This window comes from Motacilla alba, chromosome 4, assembly GCF_015832195.1.
Source record: "Motacilla alba alba isolate MOTALB_02 chromosome 4, Motacilla_alba_V1.0_pri, whole genome shotgun sequence".
Taxonomy (NCBI): domain Eukaryota; kingdom Metazoa; phylum Chordata; class Aves; order Passeriformes; family Motacillidae; genus Motacilla; species Motacilla alba.
In genome coordinates, this window is record NC_052019.1 from 14854930 (window position 1) to 14867556 (window position 12627).

At 38.7% G+C, this 12627-nt stretch overlaps 1 protein-coding gene across 8 annotated transcripts in view; it reads left to right on the forward strand.

The window, feature by feature from the left end:
* The window catches only part of CC2D2A (coiled-coil and C2 domain containing 2A), a 57481-nt gene that overhangs the window by 41635 nt on the left and 3219 nt on the right, over nt 1-12627 (forward strand). For 5 of the 8 annotated variants that reach the window (XM_038134280.1, XM_038134276.1, XM_038134277.1 and 2 more), the window contains 10 exons: nt 756-854; nt 3385-3561; nt 4307-4327; nt 5415-5618; nt 6097-6186; nt 6962-7075; nt 8501-8635; nt 10429-10551; nt 11162-11220; nt 11683-11860. In XM_038134280.1, the coding sequence (XP_037990208.1) occupies nt 756-854; nt 3385-3561; nt 4307-4327; nt 5415-5618; nt 6097-6186; nt 6962-7075; nt 8501-8635; nt 10429-10551; nt 11162-11220; nt 11683-11860 (1200 nt within the window). The remainder of the gene's footprint in view (nt 1-755; nt 855-3384; nt 3562-4306; nt 4328-5414; nt 5619-6096; nt 6187-6961; nt 7076-8500; nt 8636-10428; nt 10552-11161; nt 11221-11682; nt 11861-12627) is intronic. The other 3 variants (XM_038134283.1, XM_038134278.1, XM_038134279.1) reach the window with 1 other exon arrangement.

Consider the following 12627-nt stretch of genomic DNA (forward strand, 5'->3'; position numbering starts at 1 on the left):
TTGGTTGTAGTAATATTTTTGAATGAGACAAGAATTGGAAGTACTAGTAACAAGAAATTTTTGTAAGCTCTCAGTGTTGGCATAACTCCTTCCCCTGTTGAATCCAGTGAAAGCTTTCCTAGTCAATTCAGCAGACGCAAAAATAGCAGCACTCAACATTCTTGAAAACATAACCCAGAAATAAATAATGCATACACTTCACTGGGAACAGAATTCTGTCCTCAAAACTGAAATGATACTTGATGAAGCAGAAGGAAGAAAGCCACATGCTTGAAACTTGGATGTCATGCCAGAGATTTTTTTAAAAATAATTCTAGGCTGATCATAAAAGATTTGGAAATCTGATAGGCAGTACACGTGAAAACAGTTTTTCCATTTTACAGGGTTTACTTCGATTTTCCTACAATTTTAACTTCAAAAAGCTTTTCAAAGTACTAATAAAATATTTCATTAGAAGACCAGAGCTTCATTTTCTTTGTCTGAGAAGAGTGTTGTGGACTCCTTGTCAGAGCTTTAAGTTCTCCATCACAGGTTATACAGGACTTAAAATGCAGGCATGTTTTGTCATGGACTGTGATGTTCTTACATGTTTTCATCATCTGCTGTGCAGAATAATTACTGCTGCACAAGCAGTGGAGCTGATACTTACAGAAAATTACTGCAGAATTTTTATTAATGCCTTGATTGAGTTGTTGATTGAATTAAAGGAAATGAAGCTGTCTTACAAAGTGTTATGTTGGGCAACTTTTTAACAGGATGATCGTGAAAGAGGAAGTGGGATCCACACTCGTATTGAGAGACACTGGCTGGGATGTGTTAAGATTCCATTTACCACCATATATTTTCAAGCAAGGGTAAGTGATTTTATTTGAAGTAAAATACAGAACTGAGAATGGAGAAGGGCTGGAAATGGAATGTCAGATTTAATTATATTCTTTGTTAGTTTATTTTTATGGAATTGTTTGAAGATGTCTTTGAAACCACTGGGATTTTTTTGACAGATTTGGTGAGTATTTCCCAGTAAGTTCAAGGTTTTGAAGGGAGAAGAGATAAAATATACCCAACAGTGACAATGCAGCCTGACTTCCTTCAGTAGCAACATTAAAAGCACAGATTTTATTAGGTGATTTTCTCAGTGGCTTTTGAGGGCTGTGGTATTGCACAGCCTGGATAGATGAACTAGGAATAGAATCACCTAGATACGTGAGGAAATTTGAACTTTTTTTTCACACTTTCCATGAATCACAAGATTTTGATCTTTGCCTCTCCCAATCCCTTCTTTCTTCCATTTCTAGAGCTTTTCAAGAGAAGCTTTCTTCAAGAAATAGCAACAGTCATGGGAGTAGTGGTAAAACATGCTCTTCTTCAGAGGAATTTTTTTTTTTGTCCAGCCACTCATCCTGGACTTAGTTTAAGGAAACTACTTCTTTCCATTGATAGTCCTCTCAAATTATAATACAGCTGTAGGACTTCTGCATGCAGTTGCTTTTTTGTGTGGATCAAGTCATCTGATCACAAAAGTCAGAATCTTCATGAAGTAATAAACTGAGAAGTCAGTTGCATTCCTAATGACACATTCATTTGCTATTCTCACTTTTCAGAACCTTAAGGACTTCAAGACATACTCTGAGCCTCCCAGATTCTTTGGGTGGAGGGGAAGTCTATAGGAGTCTCATTTGATTTGAGTGCAGTGCTGGGTGATCAAAGTGGTTTTCCTGGGCTGTCTGCAAAGCATAACAGAATGTGATTGTCATGGGATTCAGGAAAGCGTGGGATAGTTTCAATTGCTGAGAAATCTTGGACAGTGTGTGTCTAACCAGGCTTAGTCCACTTGTTTCTGCTAGATCATTAGTAATACGTGCTCTTCAGCTTGGGAGGTTAATCAGTTAATTTATCTGTTTGAGAGCTGTGGTGCCCTGTAGCATGAAGCTTTCACTGATATTAAAGATGTAAGTAATAAGAAGATATGACCTTCTTTTCATGAGTCTTTGGCCATCCTGTGCAGAAAATGTCACATAATGTGATCACCATTGCTATAGGTCAACAAACAGGAAACAACATGATCCAGTGCTCATTTTTAGGCAATTGTTCTATGTTGAATGAATGAAATCCACCTGAGAAGTGTGTCTGCTCGCAGAGAAACCTAATAGGCAGACTTGACATTTTAAGAGACTGCTTACCAATACAGCCACCATCCACAATCCATCTTTAAGGATTTCCCATACTGATGTCAACCTCTGTTCCTCTGCTTCTTGGTCTTTCTACAGTGGAACCAGAGTGGCTCCAGAATTCCTGTCAGACACACTTCTGAGTCTCTTTGAGGAAGTGTTGGAGTTTGTGATTGCCTAAGCAGAGTGTGAGTGCTTGTATAGATCTTCCCAGCAGTAGAGATTCTTTGCATTTGAATAGGATTTCGTATGGAATTTGAAAAAGCTTGATCAGCACAGTGGTTATATCAAGGTGCATCTAGCAGCTAAATTTCAGTAGCAAATGAAGCATTTCATCATCCTGTTCTAATACACTGGAGCAGAAGTTTTGAGTGATATATTTAGTTTTCTCCTCATCAAAACTTAATTTTGTTCTTAAATGTTTGATGAGCCATGCCAGTGAGTCATCTGTTCATTTCCCTCTTCCACTGAAGATACCCATTCTGGTGACAGTTGCCTCATTGTGTCCAAAGCAGGAGCTTACTGTTTTTGCTTTTCTTTTAAAGCTGGGTACTTCCACTACTGAAACCTGCCTGAGAAGGTGGGCCTGCCATCTCTTGTCTCACCCAGCCCTTCAGAAAGACCTTATTCTCTGTTTGTGGTAGCAGGGGCAGCTGCCAAGGGCTGGTAGGTCTGGCAGAGCACTTCCATGTGGAAGCTGGACAAATGGGCCCAGTTCCAGTTCCACCCAAGAAGCAGCAGTAGGTTGTACATGGAAGAGGATCCATCTCTGAGATGCTGGAACATCCTTCCCACATCACTCATAGGCAAAGGCCTGTTGGTCTGCTGCTTCCTTGAGAAGTCCTGCAACCTGTATTTGGCCAGTTTTTCAGGTAAACAGAACCATGTAGAGTTTGCTGTGTGAAAGAAAAGTAGTGAAAGGCCAGCACTCTTTTTTTTCTCTGTGAACTAGTGTGTATGATTTCCATTTCATTAAATATTAGTGTTCATAATATGCAAGAGAGACTGAAATAGAGTTGTGATTAATATATTTAACAATGAGATACCTTGTGTTTTCCCCACAGTTAATCAACATAAATATCATATTCTCTTATTTTATTATTTTGTAACTTAAACTAACAATCAAAAGAAGAAAATATGCAGACACGAGTAGCAAATTTATGTGAGAGGGAACTTTTGCTTTTTAATGAGAAGTATTTCTCTCTATCTGTTGTAGATTGATGGTACATTTAAGGTCAATATTCCTCCAGTCCTCCTTGGCTACAGCAAAGAAAAGAGCGTGGGCATGGAGAGAGGTTATGATTCTGTGCGAAATCTGAGCGAGGGCTCATATATAACTCTGTTCATTACCATTGAACCACAGCTCATCCCTGGAGAGCCTGTCAGAGAGAAGGTAACTAATCACTAATTCATCATACTCTTGCTCTTTGTTTCCAGTGGTGCAGTTCTTGAGATGCATATTAACAGCTCTCCTTAGTGTACCAAAGGACATGAATGCAAGTACAGAAGGACATTCATATAAATTTGGAGTGGTTTATTTCAAATTCTTTATCTCAGTTCAATTTAATTAGATGCACCATTAAGTGAGATCTGCACTTAATACACGAGAAGTAACTTTGCCCAGGTATCTAATTTGTGAGCATCTAGTTTTTCCATGTACTTGGGTAAACAATGAAGCATTTGAGTATTTGTGAACAGTGGAAAAAAAAGGAGGTGGCAGGTGTAAAGAGTATTTTCTTGCTTCTGTGTTTATACTGTTCAAATGAGCATTTATTATTTATGGCTTCATGCATGCCTCGAGATCTTGAAGATAATAATTCCTAAACAGCAGCTGCCATTTTTTTCAGTTTTATTGTAAACCAGAAGTGCCTTAGACTAACAACAATAGTCATTACAATTCTTTGCTGCAACTCTCCAGCTGCAACACATACACCTATTATAGAAAGAGTTTGGCATATTATGGAAAAAAAAAGAAATAATTTGCCATACTTTCTTCCTCTTCCTGACCTGCAGTTAATTTGAAACGCTTGTGTAGTGCTTTAGTGTGCTAAGCATAATTTTAGTTTAATTTTATACCTTTTTTGTTTCTTTACTTATTTTTCCTCTCTTTTCTGCTGTCCTTCCTGAACCTCTATTAGATGAATGAAATGCTTAAGAAGGTACAATATTAATAAATCAGTTGAGTTACTCCTGTTGTTCCCAGTTTAAGATTTAGCTCGGGTTTGTGCCATTCAGCAACCTTTTTGCAGTTTGTGTTACTTGACTGTGACATAGTAATTGTTTATTTGCCAGTAATATTTGCAGTAAATTGCTACATTTACATTTACAACATGCCAGAGGCTCTGCTTTCTGCTCTTAATTATGGTTGAGAAGAACCACCACTGTGTGCCTTCTCTTCTAACTTGGAGGTCTAGCTGCAGGGCAGTGCCCAGCTGTTCCACCTCAGGTTAGTTTATGAACAAATTTTAGTAACAAATGACAAAAGTGACTTATTTTAAACAAAAATACTGCAAAGGATGAACTTTAATTCTCAATATCACTAGATGTATATAAGGAATTCTAAATAGATAATTTTGACTGATCTTAATACCTTTAAAAAATGACATCTTAGGTAACATCATGAAATAATTGTCATTGTTATATAATTAATATGTGCTTTTGAGTCCTACATTTGCTTCTGAAAAATTCCATTTAAAAATGTGGAAATTTTAGACACCTCTGAATTTTAAGGATTCATCTAAAAATCATCTGAACCTTCTCTGCAAATATTTTGGCATTGAGCAGTGTTGTTGCAGTACTATTTATATAAAAATCATTGGGATTTTATGCTTAATGTCAATTGTGGCTTTAATGGAGTGCTGTGGGAATAGCACATAGGATTAGTACCTAACTATAATTGTTTATTTTTGACTCAATACATGGTGTCACATCCTCATGCCCCCAGTGTTACTTGGCCATAACTTTCACTACATTTTTCAGTGCTTAAGTAAAGCCAGCTTATATATATAGATCATTATGGACATTCATAAGTAAGTGCAAATTACCTGATTTTCCATTACCTTGACCTTCCTTTTATGTCTGTAATCAAAACTTTATACTACAAGGCAAGTTCAAAATGCTGTCAGAAAATAATTTAACAATCTTTTTATTGTCCTCTAAACGGTGAAATATGGCCAAATATAGTAAAGACTTAAGTCCAAACTATAAATAAAACTGGTTTTGTATAAATTCTACTGTCTTTTGAAGTTTGATACCCAAGAAGATGAGAAACTGCTCCAGGCAGCAGAAAAATATGAAGCTGAGTGTACATCAAAGTTTCCAAGCCGCCAGTGCCTATCAACTGTAATTGACCTTGATGGGAAAACAGTTTTTATTACCAGATATATCAAACCTCTGAATCCACCACAGGAGCTTCTTGATGCTGTCCCAAACAGATCTCAAGCAGCAGCAGTAAGTACTTAGAAAAGATACTGAAGTCTCTGGGATACAGATTTCAAGATGTTTGTTTGTTTGCCTGTGCACATGCACAAAAGCTTTTGTGTCTCTGCTCTACAGCTGCACCTTTTGCAAAGGAAAAGCTACAGATACAAAATAAAAGTAGTAATGACTATGAATGACCATGTAATACACTGTAAGTCCAACTATAATGATACTATAAATTAATATTTGTTTTTCTTTCTTGGGGAAAGAAAAATAAGTGTATTAATGAGTATTGTCCTTTAAAAGACAAAGAATTATGTCAAACCTCAATGGCAGTAAATCATATCGGTCTTCAATACAAACTCTAAAATGAGCTAGCTGCTGCTGCACTGAGGTTACTCAGTGTTTTGTCATGGAGCAGAAACAGCAATATTCTTCACATCTGGTGTAATAACACTACAGCATTTTGAATTGAAAGGGTGACCTGCTCTGTTTTGTTTTCTTGCAGGAACTGGTGGCTCGATATGTTGCTTTGATTCCTTTTTTGCCAGATAGTGTGTCATTTGCTGGAATTTGTGATTTATGGAGCACATCAGATGTAAGCAATGTATTAAAACTTATTTATTCTCTTGAAAGTGATAGAACATCCTAGTGGCCATATTTTTGGAGGGAGGTTGTACTAGGTTAGCTCTTGAGGTCCTTTCAGACCTAAATTATTCTGTGATTCTGTTATTGTGAGGAATATTTTTATTTGAGCCATTTTAAAGAATAAGGACCAAAGCTTGAAAGAAGATGCTTATTCTGATCTGAGCCAAAAGTTTTATCTTTAATAGATTGCAATAAGCTAAGAATATGTTAGGGCTTCAGAGCATCTCCCATTTTTTCTCAGTTACAAACCAGTCCATAATGTCATAGACATGCACAAGTGAAGGGATGCTGACTGATGGAGACTTTACAGCTAGACTTAAAATGATCATTGTCATTCCAAGGAACTATAGAAAAGACATTGCATGTAGTGTAAGCAATAATGGGATATTTAGTATTCTGTCACACAAATCCTGGAATTTAGAGAATAACGGCAGATATTGTTTATCATAGATGAAGTTTTTATCATCTCAGAACTTTTCTGAAAAAGGGTCTTTCTAAAAAAGACAAAGACCCTGGTTGTTGTGATAAGATCTCAGATCTCATGTATTCTCACACCATTCACTCTTCATCCTGTGTGTTGAAGCAGTGACCAATAAACAGTGAAGATCAGTTGCAAAGATCTGAGAGGACTCCTTGCTTCAGATGCATTAAGAAACATTATCAAATGTTCTAAGTTGATAACTGCCTAGAAAAACCTTTTTTTTTTTTTTTAATACCTCAATTAGCAATTTCTTTATCTTCTGGCGGGAGATGAGGAAGAACATGCCGTGCTCTTGTGTAATTATTTTCTTGGTATGGGGAAAAAAGCCTGGCTTATCATTGGAAATGCCATTCCTGAGGTAAGAGGTTCTTTCATTTGGCCTAAGTATTAACTTTTATTTTGTGAAGTCTTTAGCCCACAACAATGGATAATTGTTTCTTGTTGGGATGTTTTTCCAGGATATTATCTAAAGATTAGTGCTGGGCACTGATTGTTTTCACAGAAGTAAATAAAATTGTGAAAGTATATCTTAGTATATGTCTGGGGTTTTTTCCTGGACCTCTGTTTCCATGCTTAAACTGGCAGTAGTTGTCATCACAATACCGTACCAAGCATCTGTAACCCTTGATTTGACTTTAGCTTGTATAAATGGTGTATCCAGGACAAATTGATGGAGACAGTCCCTTCACAGCATCTCAGTCATGGACACACAGAGTCTGACTTTGTGTGGGATTTGGTACAGGTTCAGAGGTGATGGGCTTAGGGGCATGCCAGGGATCCTTAGTGGTCACACGCATCTGCTGATTCTCTCCCTCTGGCTGATGGCAGAGCTGCAGCAATGGCAAAGATCGATTGGTTCAGGCAGGACAAGGGCCTGTCCCTCTGCCACTGTAATGCAGGTGAGGTGTCTGCTCTGCCTTGGGAGCCACTGTGGCAGCAGCTGGGCTCAGGCTGGCCCAGAACTGAAACACTGAGCTTGTCTTGCTGCTGGGGAGATGCCTTTGTTCTCAGGGAAGCCCTCAGATTTCCAACTAACCAATGCTGCTCATTTAAAAAAGGTAGTAACTGTTTATAATGCAAATTTCTACATATATATGAAAGGTTTATTTGGTAAAAATTTCTGTCTAAGCTAGTTTCTTAAGCACATTCTGAGATACTGCAGTGACAGGAACAGGCACTCAGATACATTCCTTCCCCTCAAAATCTGATGGAGATGCTAGTGACTAATAAAGCGTTTTGTAAGGAGGGAATTTATTCCAGATATTTCAAGACACCTGGAAAATGTAAAGGATAGCAAGAACACAGGAGAGCAGTTTAGGGATTCCTGATAGAGAATATAAAGAGAGCTGGGAAATTCCTTACGTGCCTGAGAAGGAGGCTGGTGGCTGAGACACAGAGTGTGCTGCCTAGATGGGAGTCCTTCAGCTCAGAGGTCACCCATGGATGAGAGCTGGGGCAGAATGAGCCAAGCAGGATGTGTTGATACTGAAGTGGCACCTGGTAAACATTCCTGTGTGTGGAATTTCACATCTGTTTGTAGCTGAGACAAGAGCTTTCAGACTCTGTATGTTAAAAATGGCTTGGAGCTCTGCATATCTGACCTTTCTCTGCCACATTATTATGTAAGTGTTGAACTGTAATGAACCTGTAATTCTTCCAAGCACTTTGCCCTAAAAAGCACTATCAACCTCAATAGTAAAAATTTAGTATTACAAAGAACACAAAGCATACTGTCCTTGTAGCCAGTTTTCAGACGTCTTTCTCATACTGTTTTCCTTCTCAGGGACCAACTGCATATGTATTAACTTTGGAACAAAGTCAGTATGTAATTTGGAATCCCAGTACTGGATGTTTTTATGGGCAGTATGATACTTTCTGCCCCTTACAAAATGTGTACTGTCTGATCAGCTGTGATAATGTAAGTGTGCCCAGTCTTGTCACATTTCTAGTCATGTAAGAGTTAATAACTTGATTCTTTTTTTGGCATCATTTGTTCTTCATTGCAAACATGTTTAGGCTATCATTTATTAGAAATATTATTAAATCTTAAGTAGGTTTTTCAGCTATTTTAAATAAGAAAGTTTTTTTTTTAATCAGCATTTAGGTGGATCAAGAAATCTGTTACTGTAGTTTTCATTACTGAGTTTTACTTACATGTTTCCCAGAGTGGATGGCCTAAGATTACAACTGCTTAGGGGAGGAGTACTCATTCCTCAAAGATAATAGTTTGCAGGCGAAATATGACTGAAAAATGAGAAAAAAAGTATAAAGGAGTCACTTGAGTTGCCCATGTGACCCTAGGCACAACACGGTTCAACGTGCACAGCACAGAGCTGGCACCTCAGTGCACAAAAACAATACTGATTTTCTGCTTGGCATCAAGTCCTCCCATTTATTTGAAAATAGACAAGTAATACTGGTGCATGTTCATAGTGTAAGATTCATTGTGTGGTGTAAACTCTCTGAGATAGATTGTAGAGCTGTGCAGCTCTGAGCAGGTGAAGGAAGAGCCACAGGCTGGGAGCTGAGCCTGTGCTGGGAGGCTCAGAAACCCTGGGAAGTGTCCTGCCAGCAGCTTTCCCTGACTTGGTTTGAAGCCAGACCTCCCACGTTCTGGGGACACAAAGAGGGGCATGATAATGAGGTAGAAAGATGTGTGAAAGTCTGAAAATGAGAAAATAGAAGGCAAACTTAAAAAAAACCCCCAAAAACCAGGGTTTATTTGAATGGAAACTGGAAGTTGAGTTTAAAAGTTTGCTCTTCAGTTTTTTGGAATGCCATGCATTATGAGTTTTGTTCTGTTATTCAATCTTCCATGTTGTATTCTAAACACAGATGCTAACTTTAGATAAAAATTCAATATTCTAAAGCACATTTATTTTAAAGGTGTCACTTCTTTCACTGAAAGCATTTTGTGGAGTGGTAGAGTTGTTTGGTTTGGTGTTTTTGTAAGCAGTACTAAACCTGCAGTTAAGAAAAATGTAACTCAGTTGTAATTGCTGGCAGAAGCAACTAAGGACTTACTTGAGCACTGACTCAAACTGCAGAACACAACAACATCTTTCAAGGCACCTAATTCTAGTCTCAGTGAGACTGAGCAGTCTCAGCTAGGAGGGCCACACCAGCTCACATCCAGCTGGGGCAGAAGCAGCTGTCCTAGAAGGCTCTACACAGAACCTCAGTTACAAAGGGTCACACACATTCACATAGTAAGTGGTGATTCATTTTGCAGCCTTAGAAATAGTTATTTGTTAGAACAAGAATCCTGCAGTGCCTGCATGCTCCAGACTAGGTACAGAGGCCAAAATGATTGTCTGTAGAGAAGGGGAGTGCAAGACATGGGTTCCACTTGCTGACAAAATGTGCGCAGAAGCTGTGACTTGTGTGTCTGCACACAGTCTTGCAGTCACACTTGTCTTGCAGTCTCTGCTTGTATTCTGCAAGGTTCACTTAAAAAAGCAGTGCTGTTGGGGTGCAGCAGCTACCAGGCATCACAGCCACAGCAGCACTGGGGTGGGCTCTTGGGGAATTTATTCAGACTACAGAAGGAATTGTGCAGCAGTCCAGAGTGGTGGAAATGCAGCTCAGAACAGCAGAAAAAATAGCTACAGGAGGTTAACATTATGTAGTATTTTATTGTTATGTAAGTGGAATGTGTTCCATAGGTGTTGATTATATGCTGAAAGCTAAACCAAATTTGCTTTCCTGTAGATTTGGTTTAATATGCAAGAATATGATTCCCCAGGAAGGATATATTTTGATATCAGCAAACCAAAACTTTGGAAGCCTTTCTTTTCAAGAAGTTTGCCATTCCCTGGTCTCCGCAGCATTCAGGTATTGATGGATCTATTGCCAACTCCAAAAGAAGGGTTGAGACATCACAGACTTGGTATAAAGAAGCACATACTAAGTTCTTTGGACTTCTTTGGTTAAGTATATTTACGTAATAGCATTAGTTTTTAAAAAGATTTCCTAGTTACTCCATTAAAAAAATGAAAGCAGGAATACTGAAAAAAGTTGATTTTATACAGAATTAATGGTTTTGCCCTCTATCTAAGATCTCAGGGCAACAGTGAAGTCGATGGAATAAATCTTTAACGCAAACATATCTAAAGTACTAGCTCAGTATTATAAAGAAAAAGTCAACTTTTGTCTCATGGCTAAGAGGGCCTTTTTTTCAAGCTGTATGAACATCACTAGTAAAAAGCCAGAAACTTCTGTACAGTCATGAAAGGTGTAAGCAGTTGAAATTTACTGGGGGGAAAAAAAAACCAGAATTACACACAAATATCTAGTTAAATTTTTATCATGTCTCTGTTAAAGAAGAGATTCTTTTTGCGTAATTGTAAACTTCTGCGAGCATCATAAAGGCAGAAACTCCTGAAGTTACATTGTTATGTTTAGAAGAGATTGCACGTTTTAATATTTATTTATTTATTGCTAGCCTGAAGAACTAACTTACGAGCCTTCGGATAAGGCTGCTGCACTGGAACTGCAGAGCAGGTAATGCTACCTCCAGAACAATGCCATCAGTGCCAATACCAGAGCATTCCTAGGTATTCGTGCCTAGGTCCTAAAAATCTGCTTTCAATGCCAGGAGAATGGCCTAAAAAATCAGAAGCTATTGTTTCAGGGCTTTTTAAAATTCTCTTTCTTCTACAGAGATTGCCAGGTGGAAAGAACTAATCAGTCATTGCTCTACCATTTCACAAAGAACAAAATGCTGTGGGGGGAGAGATGAGAGGAGAGAGTGTCAACTAAAAGGGGTTGTAATGCCATGGCTTTCCATGCAGACACTGACAATGCAGACATTACTACACAGCTATATTGGCTTTTCTGCACTTTTAGCAAGCAGTGAGTTTAACTGAGGTCATGTGTGGTTCTCAGAATCTGTACTGTCTGCCAAGGGAGATCAGTTCAGATGTCCAATACTAGAATTGTAATAATCAGTCTGTCTTCCTGCAGGATTGAAAAAATATTAAAGGATAAGATTATGGAATGGAGACCCACACGCCCAACACGTTGGAACAGATACTGCACCTCCACTCTCCGTAACTTTTTGCCGCTGCTGGAACAAAATCAGGGCAAAGATGTAGAAGATGACCATCAGGCAGAGCTGCAAAAACAGCTGGGGGATTACAGGGTACACTGTGAACATAAATGGCTTGTGCATAGAAGGAAGAAGTTAAATCCCTAGGTTTTAGTATCGCCACTCTATGGTATAGAAGAGTGTCCTAGGCTAGTTATTTCTTCTACTACCAAAATTCACAAGAGATTTTATACCAAAAAGAAACCATTATAATATTCATAGAGTGAAGGAGTGTTGATCTGGTTTATTTCATTTGTATGTTGAAGATAAAACAACAATGCACCAAATTAACTTTACATTGTTATGTTCAGCAGAAACATGTGTTGCTGCACAACTGCCACCACTGCCAGTACATCAACACCAGTGCAGTCTCCCAGCACCAGCTGCTATGGGGCTGATTGGTGCAGCAGCTCTCAGGGTCACTGTTGCTCTCAGGTCTCAGGAACCTGTTGCTGGTGCTGAGTAGTGCTACTCACAGTCTACTCACAGGTGCAGGAGCCCACACAACATGCTTTTCTTCAGTTTTCTAGTCTTTGCTTCACTCTCTAAAGACAGAAGAAAATTGACTGATGTGTTCACTGCAGCCCCTGGTGTGCCTGTGCATTATTCCTCCAGGCTGTTGGAAGGGCCTTCTGCTTTCCACATGGAACACCTGCAACAGCTGGCAGCTCTGGCCAGCTCCAAAATGAGTTGAGGTTTCAGTTCCTGTTGAGCAGGAGACATGGGCTCAAATCCCAAGCCAGGAGAAGAGTGATTTAAAACCAGCCGCAAGGCTAAAAAGCAATGAAGCTCTACTATATGTATTCATTAATATAACTTTA